The sequence below is a fragment of the Solenopsis invicta genome, chromosome 4 (genome assembly GCF_016802725.1).
Source record: "Solenopsis invicta isolate M01_SB chromosome 4, UNIL_Sinv_3.0, whole genome shotgun sequence".
In the NCBI taxonomy this organism is placed as follows: Eukaryota; Metazoa; Arthropoda; class Insecta; order Hymenoptera; family Formicidae; genus Solenopsis; species Solenopsis invicta.
The window spans coordinates 3041109-3061332 of record NC_052667.1 but is presented as its reverse complement, the minus strand read 5'-3'; the positions used below and the strand labels follow the sequence as shown (position 1 = coordinate 3061332).

At 35.3% G+C, this 20224-nt stretch overlaps 2 protein-coding genes across 2 annotated transcripts in view; both read left to right on the top strand.

Moving 5' to 3' along the window:
* Nucleotides 1-1494: 1494 nt before the first annotated feature.
* Nucleotides 1495-12103, top strand: LOC105195665 (enolase-phosphatase E1). Its single transcript, XM_011161176.3, has 6 exons — nt 1495-1801; nt 2564-2665; nt 3512-3702; nt 4432-4564; nt 4647-4770; nt 4952-12103. Exons 1-6 carry the CDS (start codon nt 1700-1702, stop codon nt 6448-6450), a joined length of 2151 nt encoding a protein of 716 aa, XP_011159478.1. The 5' UTR covers nt 1495-1699; the 3' UTR covers nt 6451-12103.
* A 4025-nt stretch (nt 12104-16128) lies between these two features.
* Nucleotides 16129-20224, top strand: part of LOC105195667 (basic-leucine zipper transcription factor A) — a 101589-nt gene continuing 97493 nt past the window's right edge. Inside the window, exon 1 of the mRNA XM_039448374.1 lies at nt 16129-16768. The gene's annotated coding sequence lies outside the window, so the exon portion shown is untranslated. The remainder of the gene's footprint in view (nt 16769-20224) is intronic.

Here is a 20224-nt window from a genome sequence, read left to right as displayed (position 1 = left end):
TCATCATCTTTTTATTGTATTCCTTAATCTCTAACTTTTAATTTTTATTCCACACAATCAAATAATAAATTTTTTTATTTTAATTCCCAGAGAGATTATGACACATCTTAAGTAATATCATTAAGATGTAGTATATATCTCGTACGTTACTACATTAATATATCGCGCAAAGGTTCGCATGATGCAACATCGCCGGGATGACAAAGCGGCATGGTTGTCCTCATTCAAATTTAAATGGCAACTATCGTGCGCGCGTCTCACAGAAATTTAAATGGACGCAGCGATAATGTAAAAATCAGGTGGTCGCCAACATGCTCATCCACGAACAACCACGCAATCAAGGCAGTTTGTCGGATCGTTGGCCACAACGGCGAAATGTCTATTTCAGAATCACGAGGCGACTGTTATCGCGACATACGAGACACGGGAGAATTTCGAGAGAGAGAATGCTCGTCGAGTCACGTGTCAACCATCGAAAATCAACGTGAAAAAACAACACGCGACGGGAGGACTACTTTCTCGCGGAGTGATATCGGCGAAACAGGTTCAACGAGTCGATATTCGAATGAATTTACGAAGATTAAACCGATCGTTGCCTTCATCCGCGGGAGAGGTAACGAGAGGTAACGTCATTTAATTTTCACGATCCGTCGCGGAGAGACCCGTCAAGGTGGGCGATTTTTCCGCGAGGTCCATTGTCGCGAAATTTCGCGAAGGCAAGAGGGTCGCGTGCGCGAAGCGCACACGAGCGCGCATCTCGATTCGCGACGACCGAACTCATTGGACGAGAACTCGAGGTGGAACGAGTGATTCGCGGCGCGAACGCGAGTATCTACGCGCCGATACGGGCCGCAGTTTTGTATTCAATGCAGAGTCGTCGTTACTTGCCACGGAACCCGGCGCTTGCCTCTTGGAAAATTGTACTTCTCGCTCATATCAGCTACAATTGCACGGAAATAAACCCATTAGAAATAGAAACGTTAGCTAAGAAAATAAGATCGCGATGTAGAAATTAGTAAGATGTTAATTAAGAGATAGGTAGCTAATAAAAGCAAGATTAATGCAAAAAATTGGGTTGCACAAAATCGCAAAACATGAGTGCTCGCATACCCTAACAGCACACTTCATTCAGGGAATGTCTCTGAGACATCCTTAGGACGTGCGGATGTCCCTGGGAGATCTGTGCTGTTAGGGTAAGGTCCGTCAGACCCATGTGTAGGGAGCTAGGTTAATTTTTTAACTACTCTAATAACACATATACGAATATTTGTGCGATGTGATGTCGCACGTATATTCATATCATCATTCATCATGCGATATCGCGATATTCGTTAGATATCACGTGCTGTTACGGTAGTTATTATCCAATCCTGCCTAATGTCTTAAGACCAAGAACTTTTCTGCACGTTAGATCAGCGGATCGGATGAAACCTCGGGCACACGATAAGTCTTGCTACAGGTATGGTTACCGGGTACAGCAGGGCGCGGGCCACGAGCAGAGGGGGACTCGCAAGTTCGCACGCATATACCGGCAGCGTACATTGGCGCACGGCCAACGGCGAATTCGTTCGCCGGCTCCCAACAAGAACGCGTCGTCGCCGACATACACAGCGTGAGCGCCAACCTAACCGAGGGGGAGAACGTATATAGATATAACCGCTATTAATCCTACGGTCGTGGGCGAGTCGGTTCCGTGAAAATGGCCGGGGAAAAGCGCAACCAGGATCAGGACGAGATCTCGTTCGCGAGGACGATACTCGTCGACATCGAAGGCACCACCACGAGCATCAGCTTCGTTAAGGTAAAGGGAAAGTCGCGGAATTGGCGACAACTCGAATACGTCCTCGCGGCAGTCTAGACCGTACCGGCCGGGTCGTCTCGGTTTCGCGTCGGCTCCATTCCGGGGAGCGGCCTCGCGAATCTTCCAGAGAGAGATTTCGTTTTTGGCGTTTCGTCTTTGAGCACACGAGCTTACGGTTTCCCTCCCCCTCCTTTCCTTCCTCCCGGGAAGTCGTCTCGCTGAGGAGATCGTCTCTTCGCTCTCGTCGCGCGTATATACATCGAATTCCACGGCGGCGGGTTATTGTCCTCGCGTCGGGGCGGTGTGCCGGCTCGAGTCGCGAGTTTTCGGCCGACCATGATCCTCCTCCTTCGCTGCCGCAGCAGCAGCCACCACCACCACCACCACTACCACCACCGCCGGCTGTCGTCGCTACCGCCGTGTTTGTGACCGCCAATGAAAAAAGAACGAGGAGATTTTTCGAGCTAAAGGGTTTGAGTTTTCGATCGAAAGGTCGCGATCCATCGACCGTTAATAGACGGACGACCTCGGAGGGCCGTGGAACACGACTTAAAAACAAATGCTGTTCTTTTAGCTAGACGTCGGTCGTGCGCTGGCATGCTATATGTATATTGACGCGGCGCGACGCCGAGACGCCGCCGCGGAGAACGCCGCCGGGAAACAACGGGACACGCGCGTGATCTTTCCCAGCGTGAACGTTTCTCGTCGGCGAGACGGCGCCCCTGCGCCAATCTTACGAGCGCGGCTTGTTTTCTCTTGCAGGAGACCCTCTTTCCTTACGTGCGCCAGAACTTGAAAGATTACATCGAGACAAAGTGGGAAGACGAAGAATTCAAGCAAGATTACGAAAAGTTGAAAGAACAGGTAAATACAGGGTTTTGACTAGTCAAAGGGAAATAAAAGGGATTTAACAAGATGAAGAACATGACCTTCGCCTTTGTTTGTAAGAGAAATGCACACTAGGAATTTTGTATCATAATTTGTACGTCAGAAGCATTGGGTATTTTTCCTTTGTTTACATTAATTGAATGTTTTTGATGAAAAACAATTTAATGTTGTTTATGATGTTTATGATGTAAAAGAAACTGACTTATTATAAAGTTTTAAGGTGAAATCTTTTGTTTTAAAATAATGTTTAAAATACATATTAGAAAATGCCATTTATTTAGCAATTATGCTAGTAATACAAATAAAAACAAGAATCTCCAATCAGTGATTGTCATATTACAAATGATAAAATTTAGATCCTATTATAATAGAGAAATTGAATAATTATGTTGCATTTATTCTTATAATAAAAATAATATAATTGTAATATCAAAAATAGATAAACAAAAATGATCCTTGTTCCTCTTTTCCCTTATCCCTTCAAAAGTAGTAGTAAAAAGTGTTTTTTTCAAAATATTAAGTTTCTAGTATGATTTGTACAAATATCTTCTCTAATATTAAATTCTTTTCTCTAACATCAAAATATTTCTGTTCTGTATTTTTAATTGTGTATTTTTTTTTATACTTTTTCACATAAATATGTTTAATGACATTTATTTTTTTGCACTGTATATAGATATATTTATTTTATGAATTTGTACAAAATGCAACCACTTTTGAAGTACATTTTAATATCTTACTTTATTCAAATAATAATTTCTTTTATGTTTTTTATCAATTCTATATTAATCATACCAATGGTTTATTAATACACTTTTTTAGGCAAAAAAGGATGAGGAAGATAAGTCAGATGGCTTTGTTGCGATTACTGGTGATAATCCCGAAGAAAAGAAAGAATCACTTTTGAAAAATATTTTGTGGCAAATGGATAACGATCGTAAGACAGGTGCATTGAAACAATTGCAAGGACATATGTGGCGTGAAGCATATAAAACAGGAACAGTTAAAGGACAGTAAGTTATTCTTTTTTTTCTAATTTAGTTTCATCTGTTTTTAATAATTAAATTAATTCTATATACACTACATTGTTTTTATAAAATCTCTATACAAATCGTTCTCACACATAAAACAAAGTCACAGGATTGTGACAGTCTATAGTGGTATTACACAGTGGTATTACACAGCTAGGTAAAAATGTGAAGACATACATACAAAAAATTGTGTAACGTACTAGACATATAACTAAATAATGAGGTGAATAGTAGTACTTGGGCTCACTTCAGTCATCTTATTTATATTTATTCTTCAAATAAGATCCGTTTAAATTGACCAATCACAGCCACATGTGAAGAGGATATTAGACTGTGATTGATCAATTCTTATGGCTTATGACTTATGATACCAACTAATAACTTATTTTAGGTAGGCCTTTATGTGTATAAATTCTGTGATGTGCTTGTGTTTTTAATTTTATACTTTAATTTATAAATATTTTACATTCTGAGTATTGGTGCATTACAAATTACTTTCTTCCTAAACAGCTATTTTTATTATTCAAAAATTGTATAAATATAGCTTTAATTTTAATTTTTCTCTAGGATAGTATCCACAATTAAATTTTTTTTAATATTAAAATTATCACAATTTAGTGAAAAATAAAGACTTTAAAATTGATCAAGAAAATAAAAAGAATTTAAGTTAATCTTGATAATAAGCTTCAACACAGATTACATTTTGTTTAGCGTTTATGAAGATGTTCCCAAAGCGTTTGAATCATGGACAAGCAATAGTAAAAAAATATACGTCTATTCAAGTGGCAGTGTTGAGGCACAAAAGCTTCTTTTCGGGTATTCTGTACATGGTGATTTGCTTAAGGTATTTCACATTAACAGACTATGGAGATTTCTTATCGAATGTTTTAGTGAAGTATAAACTATGATATTTTTTCTTGTTTTAGTATTTCAGTGGTTTCTTTGATACAGAAGTAGGTGCAAAACAAGAAAGTGACAGCTATAAAAATATACTAAGTAAAATCGACGAGAAAGCATCCGATGTTGTTTTCCTTACTGATGTTGTAAAAGGTTCGTATATTTTCTTATTTTCTGAATAAGGGACATATTGATTTAGGAAAAGGAAGTTATTAATTTTTATTTGTAATTAACAGTATTATTTAAATAATTAGAACTTTTCTATATCATATTTGGACAATAATTGAAAATGTTTTTTCTTTGCTCATTTTTTGCTTCCTTTAATCAATAACAGAAGCTGCAGCTGCCAACAAAGCAGGTCTATCAACAATAATCGTAGTACGTGAGGGTAATGCTGCACTAACTGATGAAGAAAAAGCTACTTATACAACCATTAAGTCTTTCTCGGATTTAACATTTCAAACGTCCACAAAGCGGCAAAAGTTAGAAACAGCAGATGACAAAGTTGATGAAGGCACAACCAACGTCAGTGAGCCAATGGACACTTCTGAAGATGTAGAAATGACTGATGTCAGCGATAAAAAAATTGAAAAAAACGATGTGAAAGAAACAATTGAATCGGTAGGAAGCGAATGTGTAAAGGATCAACCGTCAGGAGATACTTCAGTTTCTTCTGGGCAAGTGGAAGAATCAATGGCGGTTGAGAAAGATCTTCCAAAAACTGAACAGGAGATAACACAATCCGATGCCAAACCTAAAGATACAAATGAGGATACAGGTTCCTCTGAAGACGCGAAATCTACCGGGAAAGATGATGTTACAACTCTAGCCACAAAAGACGATGACAAAAGCACTGTAACAGAGAAGACTGAAGAAACTTTAGATACAATTGCTACTGAAATTACTGCCGCTGCCGATGATTCTATGGATGTATCCGTATCAGAATCTGTGTCAAAGTCTGAGACCACTCCCACATCTTCCGAAAAAAAGCTTGAAGATTCTACAGACATTGCAAAAGATAAACAGGCCGAAGATGTCGATAAAATTCAAACTACTGAAGATGACAAAAAAACAGATGACATTGAGTCACAGTCAAAAATTTGTGATAAAAATATAGCAAACAAATCTGAAGAATGCTTGACAGCGAAAAAAGATGAAGAAAAGGAAGAATCAAAGATTATTTCAGATACATCTGAAAGCGAGAATTCTTTAGCAAAGAGCGAACAAGAAGTAACAAAAATGGAGACGACTGCAACAGATATCACAGAAAATGGAGAGACCGTAGAAACAGCCGCGGAAAAAACAACAGTATCAGTAACGACAGAAACGGAAGTAACAGTTACGGACACAAGAAAAGAAGAAACAGCATCTACCGAAGTATCTGCAGAGAAGAGTTTAGAAGTTGCAGAATCTGAAAAAGTTGAAGAAAAGGCGGTCCAAGGAATAGAAACGAAGACGACTGATGCTGATACACGTGAGAATGAAACTACGCAGGAGACAATAAAAGAAGAGGAGACAGTGAAAGAAGAGAATGTAGTGGATACGAAGGACAAAAATACAGTGGATTTGGAAAAGCAAAAACTCAACGGAACCACGCAAAACGGAGATACGGATGTGCCAGTGTTGGATGACAAATTACATAGTAACGGACTGAATGAAGGGTCATCGAAGGAGGCGACGAACGAAGACGCGGCAGCGCAAAATGGTGAGCCTGAGAGTTTGTCAGAAAATAGTGCGGAATCCATAAAAGTTAAAAAAGTCGTCGATTCCGCTGTAGCCGACGGTGCCGGAGAATCCGACGTTGTTCCTCCTGTAGTAGTAGCGACGTCTTAACTTTGTTCTTACAATTTAAGGAAGCCCTTCATGCATAACCCCCATCCACAAGTACTTATTCGCAGGTATAAACTGATATTAATTGATCCTCACGTATACTTTATGTAAATCGTACGTCAAAAACGTAACGCGCTACTTTAAGATGCAGTTCGTAAAACCACCGTTTGTTTCGGCGGCTCTATAACGAAAGAATTAGAAAAATAGTATGATACGGAAAGACGCTTCGGATTTTTTATTCTTCTATTATCACAGCTGTACAATTTTTTAATGATTATCAACTTCTATTTATCGTTAATGTTTTATGTTAACTCGTATATATATACGCTGCTTTTCTATATTACGAAAGTCGGCTTTTATCGTTAATTTTTTCATGTTTGATTTTCGATTGTGACAATTTTTATAAGGAAAAACAATGAATTGTTGTAATTAAAGTTACAAAATTTTTTAGAGCTGTAATCTCGCACGTGATCGTTCTAGAAGTAATCAAATATGTCGTCAACTATAATTATTTACTACGTATTCTTGAGGGGCTTTTTTCTAATATTACTCTACAACGTGTATTGACATCTTTTTTATACTGCCTAAACGAAACTATACATGAAAACTGATAGGATAGGTAATTTCAATAGAGTTGCAGTATGTTAAAATATCGATTGTATCTGTGCCAAATGAATTTCACTGTTTGAAATTTTGTTGCCTTTATTTTTCTTTTTAGTGTTTTTCACTTGATAATTTTACAAGTAACATTCAGAGATCTGGTCGATGTTTTATTTTACTGCTGCCGTGAAATTGGCTAAGAATAATTATTTTAAGACTGGTATTGGTACCGCCTTTAACAGTTGCTATCTTGTAGATTATATCATAAATCTTCGTTGCGCACAGCATATTTAACTTTGTGAATTAATAAACAATGAATTTCAAGTTTAAATAATTGTAGATACATCGCACAATAAGCTTCACTCGATTACGTTAATTTTGCTCGCGTTTTTGTTACATAAGGTTTTAACATTTTTTTTAATATTAGGACTTTTTAATATCGATACGCTTTCTGCCGTCGTCTGCCTAACATGGTTCGCGTAATGTAATTTTCTTTTTAATGAACGTTGCAATACGGAACCGTCGACTAGCTAATGTCGCGAAACATTTTCAAAGAGCCTAAAAAAAGTGTACTTTATAATTTTTATATTTTACAGTTTCGTGATTTAGTTCACAGTTGCTCAGTTTTAGAGGGGAATGGTTCTATATGATTACTTGAATAAATCGGTAATTACAATTTTAATAAAAGTTACGTAACCAATTGGATCCATTCTCTTCTATGTTTAATTACATAATTGGGAAACACTCGCGGAAGAGCATATCGACTGGTAGATTTACTCTGTCATTCCTATAAATTAATATTGTGTTATAGAGTCTACACATATGGAACGCGTTTATATTATCGCTTTACAGTTAATCTAATAGTAAATGTAATCGTCTGCATATTATACTCTGCACTAATGTACTCTAAAAGCTACTATACATGAAAATATCCACAAGTATAGAAATGTAAAATGCAAAATACATGTACTTTGACTCATAGCATCTAATATATATACATATATACATGTATATTATATCTAATATACGTATATATACGTATACACATATAATATATATATTGTGCCAAAAATGTGATTAATATCGATTTTATCGGACAAAATATTTATGCTTTTATATAATTTTACCCAGTTTTATATATTTTATAGTAGCTTTTGGTGTATCTTCTTTTTGTGCTTTTATATGAAGTTGCTATAGGTAGATAAATGATGATAAAGATACTTTGTATCTTTGTCAGCTAACTATTTAGATTACGTGCAAAGCGATAATGTAGATATATCGTGTGTAGACTATCGCTCATTTTTGTGATGCTCAATATTTTAAAATGTCTATGGAAATAATACTAGAAAATAATGACAATAGCGGTTAAAGTGGGATCGCGCTTTCAGCAAAGAATCGCTTATTATTATTTTTACTGCTAATCATTATATCCATTCCTGTTAAATTGACTGTGATTTAAGAATATTGATAGACATAGGTTGCTCGAAATGATTCGTTGTTATCAATGCGCGAAAGCGATCGTCTTCGTCGAATGATATTCCATTGCGACTATTATTTTTATTCGGATTTAGTGTGCCCGCGTCTAGTCGAAGTCAGTCAGAAGTTAGAAGTGGCGGAGACTTCTATAGATCGATAGACGATTTCGCGTTGTTTGCTTTACATTACGTTTGCCAACTATGCTAGGAAGACGCGATGAGAAGGAAACGCGATATGTCTCGTACGTCTACGTTAGTGTGTAACAGGAGTGAACACAGATAATCAATACGAGAGCAAGCACAATTTCATATTTTACGGTATATATTCTTGACAGACCTCGCATATTTTATTTATAAGTCCTTTCGAAAAGGTGTGTGGCGGTTCGATACTTGCGACAGATTGTATTATTCTCACCATTATATCACTCGTCTCGAAGTAGTCAAGACAAGAGCGAAACATGTTTTTCACGTTCACCGAGACACTCATAGTCTAAAGTCTGTTCTACAATAACAGTAAACACAAGACGTAAGGTTGTAATGTAAGAAATGAAAATTTTTCATTCTCTTACGAGCTCTTAAAACCATGCCTTACAACCTTACGGTCTTGTGTTTATGCTATTGTAGAACAGGCTCTTAAGATCGAATCATTTTTCATATGTACATGTACGATGGCATGGATAAATGACTCGATCTCACTTATCTATTCCACCGAATATATACGCATTTTAATAGCGATTTTAAAATCGATGTATGAATTAACGAGAATGGCAAGTGTTATGTCCTATAATTGTGTAGATTAACTGAGAAATCAAATAATCAGAGGAAACGCATGATACGAGTTTCTCAAATTTTTTCTACCTATCGACTGATCATTGACTGATATTATTATATAAAAGTAAAAAAAACTGCCATGATTTATAACAAAAGTTAGCTCGAAGGTGAGGTGACGATGTGTTCCAGGCTCTTTTCGGCTGACTTTCACGACATCGCCCAAATCATCACTTCCATATCATTCATACTACTGTTTTGCGTCAATAGTCGAGAAGGCCAAAGTGCACATCTTGATCACACGTTCGAGTACAAGTCATACTCAATTCCTGATCACGTTATATGATTTTTTAACACTTTCAATGTCATGGTGATCATGCCAATGTTCGTTTTATTAACATGTATGAAATGTTAGATATTTGCAGATGTTGCTAATTGAAAAAAAAAACTAACATTTACTTACATTTAAATTACAATCATAGAATATATAATCTCTAATTGGGCTTTTACAAAAATGTATCTATACAACATTGAATGTGTTAATTCTAGCGATGATTGAACTGATTTATCGAGCTTTAAATAATATTGAATGAGGACAGTATTAAATTATTGACTATTTTAACTCGGGGATCTTGCCCCAAAAAATTAAGACTGTTGCGTTTGGGCCTATTTCGTAAAACTCAGTAAAACGATAAAAGTTTATATAATCTTTTGAAATAAAATTTTGTGCTGCTTGTGTATTTGTAACATTAAATATCTTTGTAATTAAATTTTGAATTAGAATTTTATTGAAGTAATGAAAATAATATCAAAGTATTGTGTTAATTTTTTGTTACAAATTTTTTTACTTTGGAAACGAAAAATAATTTCATACAAAATAATCGACTTTACATCATATAAATTTGAATACATTTTTTAGAATTTCGTATCTTTCTATTATATGCATTACACTGTATGTGGGCAAATATTATTATATTTATTATCATGTTTTTTCCAATTATTATTAATGCAAAGTTTTTAACAGTTTAAGGTCTAATGCATTCAATGTTTTAACTCATGCATAAAAGACTGTGAATGAACAAAACCCGATGTAACACTGCCTCGTTGTTTATACGAAAATGTCTCGATTAAAATCCATATCAATCATGTATTACTATTGAGATTCGGATTATGTTCAATTTTAAGACGACACGTGCAACGCGGTTTCGTAGTTTCGCAATTTAGCAATAAATTTGTAAGTTGCGACTCCGATAAAAAAAATAGAAAAAAAAATTTCTGTAACATTGCGTCTTTATTCGAACGTAACTCACGAGAAACTGCCGTCTTTTCAAAGCGTTAAAATTATACAGGCGAAATGCTCGAATAAAAAAAAATCCAACGTAGGTCTATTAACAAGAGTAACCTTACCATATTCATTAGCAATATTATTGTTTGTAATTCATTGGCTATATTATCTGTAATACATCAATATAATTGTAGGAGAGATGTAAGGACTTCATCGATACTTTCTAACTTTTAAGACTAGATATCCCCACGGGGAGAAGAGTGGAAATTAAATACCAAGAAAATTTTTCACTTAAAATTCAATTAATAATTTTTCTTGGTAAAATTCGTTTTTTTATATGTGTTTATTATTAATGTTTTAATTATAGAGCTATACGTATGAAAACTTTTTTAAGCAAATATATATATTTATTTAAAATAAGAATAATTTGTGCCGTTTATATACAATTTGAATATGTATGTATCTAAATATTTTCTATCATTGAATCTGAGGTTGAGAAATTTTTAATTTATAATGATTGCATCAATATATGTAACAGCTAAAATGATCTTTCTTTTTTTAAGATTTTTATAATTTGTAATTCTATGTATCTTAAGGCACTAATCACTCTTAAAAAAATTTGAAATATCTTTCTATCACTTTGAATATCAACTTTGTATGTACATCTGGTATTTGGTTTCCACTCCTCAGTTGTTCCTACAAACCCGTCGCATTTCCCTTTAGTTTCGTTTTCTTCTCACACTTGTGCTTTCGACGAATCACTTAAAGTCCGTGCTAGATTAGAGATTGAAATTGAATTGGAATTTAACCAATCTCAAGTTTAGTGAACTTTGTTTCGATTAGTCATATTCCAATCCAATCTCAATCTCTAGGTAGTCTGATCACGGCTTTAAGTTCTTTCCCCACGGGAAAATTATAGTTATGATTATTATTCTTCATAGTGTTCTCGCAAATATTCGTGTGTGTACGTTAGATTATGAAAACACGAGTGGTATATAGCTGAGTTTGATTTTTTAATTTATATTTGCTCGTACATCAATCACTCTATCGCTGGATCCCTATATTATATATTTACTAAATAAATCCCCAAAAATATGCGTTGTACAGAACTAATCAGTAAATTTTGTTCTTTCTTTGAATTTTGATTGCATTCGTAGAGCAAAATAAATAAATTTTGCAACTAGAATTATGACGTTTATTTTTATTTCAGTCACCCATGTAACGTATCGTGTAATATGTATGTACGAATTCTAAAAGTTATGTGTATTGAAAAAAAAAATGCGAACTGTATACATATGCTAATCGAACTTGATCAATAATCAATCGATTTACGAAAGATAAAATTGTTTCTTTTTTTTTTTATCATTAATTTTAATATGTGTATGGATGGACCATTAATTTGTTAGATTCGTATAGTTTCGGGTAAAAGACTTGATCGAGATGCCAAACTCAGAATAACAAATTTTAGTCAGAGAATAACTATGTAAAGTACAGTTTATGTGATAGTATAAACGTTGTTCCCAACACATATACATTCTCAAATTGTTATTGAGACCTATAAATTGAGACCTAACATCATGTGTTTATAGTACTATTAAACAGTGCTACATATTAAGATGCAATATCAGTGTCTTGATTTAAATTTTGTTCCTGATAATGCAAACTGCAAAAAATTCTCTTGTAGAACTGAAATTGTGAGTTTTATATACTCGGAATTTACTACAGAATTTATATATTTGTACTATAATTGCTAATGAAGTAAAGAATGCTTCATCATTCAGTCTTTAATTAATTTTTTTATAAATCCGATAATTGTTTCTAATTTTCAATGAAGAATATTATTTGCTATGAACTCTTAATCTCTTAAATATTATATCTAAATATTATATCTTTTCTAATTCTGCATAGAGTTTTATTCGATAAAATTATTCTTGATCATTTATATGACAACTGTTAATTTTTCAACATTTTTACTAAGATAAAATTACTCTGAATGCAAAAGATGGTTGTAGAAATGATGCCTTTTTTTCTCTAAGCACATTAATATATGCCTTTTCGTAGCAAAGAGGAGCCTTAAGTGATCACAGCTGTGATTTAGCATGTCTACTTTGAAGCGCCTCTACATCCATTAAATATGGATGTAAAACTACGTAGCCAATATCTGTGAAGCCTGTAGGTAATATCCATGATTTTGATATTCTCTTCTGTGCTAACTAAACTCTTTGTGCAATAAATTTCAATATTATGTCTACATGGATTATTTACGTATCATTTGCGTTATATTTATTACACAAATCTTTTGTAGACAATATATAAGAATTGTAAATTATTATAAATTGGATAATACAGTACAGTAAAATTAATTAAGTTATAAACATGTTATTATATTCAAAAAATAAAAATATGTAATATTAAAAATAGAAAATGGAATATATAATTAGAATATATATATATATATATATATATATATATATAAATTTTCACTGTTTCTAATGATATCTGAATCTTCTATGTGAATTACTAATTGTTTGCAACAAGTAAAATAGAGTTTACAAAATTTACATTGCATACATGTAAAGTATTTATATTTTGTGAGTTAATGTCCAACTCTGATTCTGAGCGAAGTGGATTAGACGAACAATAAGTCTGACAGATGTCTATTTAACCCATTTCATTCCTGAATTACCTATGGGAAGTACCTACAAGATTTATAAACATTGAGCTATGTAGTAGATAATAAAATAATAAACTCACCAAGCTGCAATCCATGGAAGCCATCGCCTCACTAAAATTCACAATATAAAAAATGTAAATTATTATAAATTGGATAATACAGTACAAAAAAAATAATTAAATTATAAGAATGTTAATATATCTGATTTTAGTATATTAAAAAAATAAAAATATGTGATATTAAAAATAGAAAATGAAATATATAATTATATAAATATAATTTTCACTATTTCTGGTGATATCTGAATCTTCTATGTGAACTACTGGTTGTTTACATGATAACAAGTAAAATAGAGTTTATAAAATTTACATTGCATACATGTAAAGTATTTATATTTTGTGAGTTAATGCCCAACCCTGATTATGAGCGAAGCAGATTAGACAAACAATAAATCTGACAGACATCTGTCTATTTAAGCCGTTTCACTCCTGAATTTCCTTCGAGATTTATAAACATTGAACTATGTAGTAATTAATAAATTAATAAACTTACCAAGCTGCTCTCTGCACAGATGCCATCGTTTCACTGAAATTCACAATATAAAAAATATAAATTATTATAAATTGGATAATACAGAAGCAGATTAGACAAACAATAAATCTAACACACATCTGTCTATTTAGGCAATCTCACTCCTGAATTAGCTACGAGATTTATAAACATTGAACTATGTAGTAATTAATAAATTAATAAACTTACCACGCTGCTCTCTGCACAGATGCCATCGTTTCACTGAAATTCACAATATAAAAAATATAAATTATTATAAATTGGATAATACAGTACAGAAAAAAATAATTATAAGCTATAAAAATATTAATATATCTGACTTTAGTATACTAAACAAATAAAAATATATAATATTAAAAATAAAAAGGAAATATATAATTATATAGATATAATTTTTAAATTCATTGTATCTATTATATAGATATAATAGAAATAATATAATTAATAAATTAATAAACTTACCGATGAGCTGCTCCATGGGTGCTCCACCAGCTGCAGATGTTAATATTGCACAAAGAAATATTTTACACACGCGGCGGTTATTTTTACGTATCACACACGATTGCGTATTAAAATGATCGTAACTTTTGACACCGATCTGTGAGCAATTTGCACCTGAAAAATGCGGAAAGTACGGAACATTCGAATTAAATGTGACGTACACGTAACCGACGCGGCGAAGCGTGACGTCACAAGCCCTGATCTAGCCCGAGACAAGTTTCTTTCGTATGAATTTTCACGTAGACACAACGGACGAAGGCGAAATGACTCGTTCCCGTTCAAGAATTTTAATATCGCACGACTAATAACATCTCATTCGGCATTCGCGGTATTTTACTGCGCGATTTTTACTAACGCGTTCTTCCGAGTGAATACGCCCGCGCACACGCACCCGCGGGAACTCTACTCGAAGTACACAATTCCGAAGGACACGCTTCACGAAGGAGCACGATCTCTTCTCCGCACAATACCGTCACTCGCGTATCAAGACCGCTATTTCATATTCGTCACTCTCACTACTTTCGCACAATTCAAACTTGAACCGAAAATCACACTCCATACGCGCGCGATCAACGGCGGAGCGGACTGTAAGCAATATGGCGATAGCAGCACTGGCAAGGGCAGCGCTCCAGCAACGGTATTGCGCTGCTTCGGCTGCCCGGGCCGCTCGGCGGCGCTCGGCGACGCTCGGCCGTCTCCGCCGCCGCTCGGCACGGCTTGCCGCCGCCGCTGCTGCGCAGCAGTACCGCCAGTACCTGCAGTACCAGTCGACTCGTCCAGTTAGTGGCGCCGCTTGGCGCCGCTTGGCGCCGTTTGGCGCTTCTATCATCTTACTCCTTGCTTCTTCAAATCTGAGCTACGCAGATACGGTGTGTTGAGAGTGCCGATGTAATAGCCGGGCGACTGTCGCGATTCATAAGTCAACGTAGGTCACACGGTGTTGTATGTAGAATGCGTGATCGCTCGTTTACGAAGTACGGCGTCATTTGCTTGTCGTGTCGCTTCGAGAACTTTCGCGCGCGCGTGTTCGCTCGTCGTCCGTCGTCCGTGCATCGAAATGCCGCGAGTGTGTCGAAGAAGGTGCTTGGTCGTCGTGCGATCATATTGAACAAGACATTTTTAAACGGGAACGAATTGTTCCGTCCTCTGGTCACTGTGTTTTCGTGTGCGTTCGTACGAATGGCACTCTTCACTTCTCCCGGGCAGCCATTGCCGGCATCGCCGCTGCTGCCATCAGTGCTGCTCCAGTTAACTAGCGTCGCTGCCATGTTGCGTCTCGCTTTTTCGTCGTGTCCGTGGTTTTCCTTGCTTCTCTAAATCGGAATTGCGCAAATACGATGTGTTGAAAACGCCGATGTAATAGCCGGACGATTGTTTCGATACGGGGATCAAACGGATCGTGCGTAAAATACGTGGTCGCTCGTTTACCAAGTACGGCGTCATGTGCTTGTCGTGTCGCTTCGAGAACTTTCGCGCGCGCGTGTTCACTCGTCGTCCGTGCATCGAAATACCGCGAGTGTGTCGAGGAAGGTGCTTAGTCGTCGTGCGATCATATTAGACCAAACATTTTTAAACGGGAGCGAATTGTTCCGTCCTCTGGTCACTGTGTTTTCGTGTGCATTCGTACTAATGGTTGTCACCTCTCCCGGGCAGCCGGAACCGCCGCTGCTGCTAGCAGTGCTACTCCAGCTAGTGGCGCCACTTGGTGTCGCGGCCATGTTGCTTCTCGCTTTCCCGCCGGTCCGTGCTCCTCCGCGTTCTCCAAATCTGAATTGCGCAGATACGGTGTGTTGAAAGTGCCGATGTAATAGCCGGACGATTGTTTCGACACGGAAGTCAACGTAGGTTACACGGTGTTGTAGGTAGAATGCGCGATCGCTCGTTTACGAAGTACGCGGCGTTTTTTGCTTGTCGTGTTGCTTCGAGAACTTTGCGCGCGCGCGTATTCGTTCGTCGTTTGCACAGTGAAATCCGCGAGTGTGTCGAGTGTGTGAATACCGCGTAGTGCGTAGTCATCGTGCGATTATATTAGACAAAACATTTTTGAACTGGAGCGAATTGTCCCGTCCTCTACCGTGTTTACGTGTGCATTCGTACAAATGGCTTTCGCCATCTCTCCCGGGCTACGTAGCATATCATTGCATGACGTCACGGCTCCAGCTTTAACGGTTTTCCTTGCTGTTACCATGTTTATTTTTATTTTATCGCTGATTGGACGCTCCGTACGCTTACGCATTTTTCAAGTGCAAATGTACATTGATATAGTGACGAATATCGTCGCGACAAGTTGAACTTTTGCCTTCGTTTCGCATTCGCGTGTGATGTTTGCGTAATAAGTCCAGGAATGAAATACCGAAGAAAATATCAAGACGACATTGGTGGACGGAATGTTCGAGAACAGCAAGGAAACAGGACACCTGTGAAGGGAGACTGAAAGAAGACATCTCGGTGAGTGTATTATTTTATCAATTAACATATTTGCGTATTTGTGCATTCTCTGACAAAGAGAAGACTGAGAGATTAAGATCTGAATTTGTAATTGTTTCTCAGATCTCAAGAACAATATTTGTCTTTGTCTTGCGTTTCATCATTGCTATTTTGTCGATTTAATTGTAATATATTACAATTATTTATTTATATAATTTATTACAAATATTACTTAAAATGTAATTGATCAAGTATTTTAATATAATTGATAACCAGTAAAATTAGAAATAATATATTAAAACAATTTTCCATTCAGTAAAAGGCAAATATTTACTAGTCTTGTTGCGTATCATTTTTTTCATATGACATAAATCATCGATAAATAAGAATAAAGGGGCTACAAAAAAAAATAGAAAAATTAATTTCACACATTGTAATAATTTTATAAACTTATATATAGCGAAGGTATAATATTGTAGATAAATATTTGCAGTTTGTTTTTGCCCATCCATTTCCGTACATTACGAGACATTAAATTATAACATTTTCTTTTAATTCTCTAATTCTTTGTCATTTACACTAACGAAGTATAATTGTGGGTGACTGGAAAAGATGTTACGGATGTTACGGAAAGGTGTGCTTTAGCTGTATTTGGGGAAAGTAAAACATATTTTTTTTATATTTTTTTAGATGAACAATCCGATGGTACCCAACAAACATCAAGTTATATAAATGTTGGTTGTAATTTCCCATGAGTGTGTTGTACAACAGTTACATTGCTGAATGAGAAATTACAACATTTATATAATTGTAACTTTGTGTTTGTTGGGTGCTAACTAAAATTACGTTATATGACGAAAATGCATAAAAAATCAATTTAAATCGGGAAAATATGTAACAGTCATTCGCGAGACAATTGTAGAAATAATGTTTTTTTTTCCTGAGCACAGCAAAAACATCTTTTCGTAACAAAAGTTTGAGAGTAGTCACGGCTACGATTTAGCTATGGCTTTATTCTCAGATCTCAAGTCTATCTTTGTCTCCGTATATGAGATTTTTATATTAAAAAATTTAAAAACGCATATCAAAAACGATTAATTTATGTTGATCGCAATTATTTTCCATTTCGTATTTTTTGCCACATCGTGATATCAATCGTGGTACATTGAAATTTGCCTGAGCAACTGACGATTAAAGTTATTCTTCGACCGTTGATAATGTAAAACGCATTTACCGACTATAACTTTTTTCATTAAAATACATGCATGTAGCATGTAAATAACGTAAAAAAAATGTTACTTTCAGATATGTAAAATTATAGAGTTATTAATATAAATTTATACATATAATGAGAAACTAGATTTTTAAAAAGTTTATATGAAAATATTGTTTTTAATTATTAAATATCATTTGATGCCATCTACAGTATGGAGATAAAATATGCGAAACATATACATATTTTGCATTAAATATTGCAAAGCTTATTCTGTTATTGAATGTTATAATAGAATTATGATTTACCGAGTGTGCTTTATTTTCGATTTTATCGAGACTTAAATTTTACCAAGTCCTGTCGTACTTTTGAATGTCACGTAAAGATGGCACTGCCAAAATGTATTGAATGTTTGATTTTCCATTAATCATACATGTACGTTTACATGTGGTTTTAATTATTTTTTTTATTTATTTCTTTTTAAACATCAGTAACATCTATAAATAATTTATATATTTCAACTAAACGTATTTAACAATCTTTTTTATGCATGTGGAATAATATTTAACGCGTACTTGATCGATAATCTTGATTAATCTTATTTAAAATATCTTTGAAAATAAATCTTATAGAATGTACAAAATTAGTCAGAACTGATATTAACATGATTTAAAAATTGTATGTATATACAATATGTATATGTATACAACATTTAGATTGAAATTTATACAATTTATACAGAAATGTGCTAGAGTCAATTATTCTATCTAACAACCAGGTTATAAGTTTCTATTTTAGATAACGGAAACTGTATCTATTTCGGTTCTATTTCGTACATTTGTCCAAAATTTCAAATATTTATTTTAAAATCTCTCAACTAATCTACTCTCTCCGACTGCAAATTCATAAATACTTTCTAAATACTTATTCTACGCGAATAGTTGTTCTAAAATATTTCTTTAATTACAAAGAGATATCGGTCGCATGAGGGTTAATCGCAGCGTCATAAAACACAAGCATCGCCGGCAAGTACAAGTTTATTGCTATAATACCATGCGTTTACAGTTACTCCCATAGGCCTCGCGATACAGACCTCCTTTACTCTTCGGTAGCAACGCGACGGCATTCTCTCTCGCATACAAAACAGCCGATGAGAAAACCGAATCCCCATTCACAATTATTGGGAGGTTGCACCCCTTCCTTCATCTCACCCCATCTCACGCTGTCACTAGGCCTACCTCCAACCCTCACTTCCTTTCTCTCTTTCTCTGCATATTTCTTTTTTGATATCCTCCTTCAACCTTACAATTTCCCTCAGTCCCCGTTTCTTCGCTCTTCACTCTTCCACCCACTCCTCGCCGCCTTCCTTTCGTTTCTTCCTCTTTTCTCTTTTCATCTACGCTGTGTCTTTTTCTCTTTCACTCCTTTGCCTCCCCTTCCCTCTCTCTCTCTTTCTCCGTTGTCGTTCTTAACCTGCTCTATGCCCCCTCCTCTTCTCTCTTTCTCTCATCCTCTCACCTTGTGATCCTGTCACCCTCCTGGGTTCCCCCGCTTGTCTTCTTGCTTACCCCTCCTTGCCGCTCTTTCCTCTCATCCATGTCTTTCTCTTTCTCTCTTTCTCCCCTCTTTCTCTCTTTCTTTCTCTCTCTCTCTCTCTCTCTCTCTCTCTCTCTCTCATTCGCTCTTCCACTTCAATATTCACTATCCTTGTTCTCAATTACGCAGGCTCATCACTTTTCCGTAACCCAAGTATTGTTTTACTTTATATTTGACATTTTGACGCATTCTGTTATAATTAATGATTTCCAAACTCCCCATTGAAAAGTTCGGAGATTCGAATAGGTCGATAATCGATTTAATCAACTTACTGCTCCGATGTGCTTACGCTATATCACGAAATACCGTTACACGCCGTTAGACGTAAAATGAATTATATATATGTATGTATGTATGTATGTATGTATGTATGTATGTATGTGTGTGTGTGTGTGTGTGTGTGTATATATATATATATATATATATATATATATATATAATTTATTTTGCATTTAACGATATATATGTACATACACATATACAGGAATTTATCGTAGAAATAAAATACCAAAGAAAAATAGCAGAGAATTAGGAGAAATTAAGAAAAAATAGGATATTTTAATATTTAAAGAATCACTGCTTGAATAAAACAAGTACAAGTATCGATACATAGAAATTTAATTGCTGAATCATATCTGTAAATTTAGTGAGAACTGCAATGTGTGTAG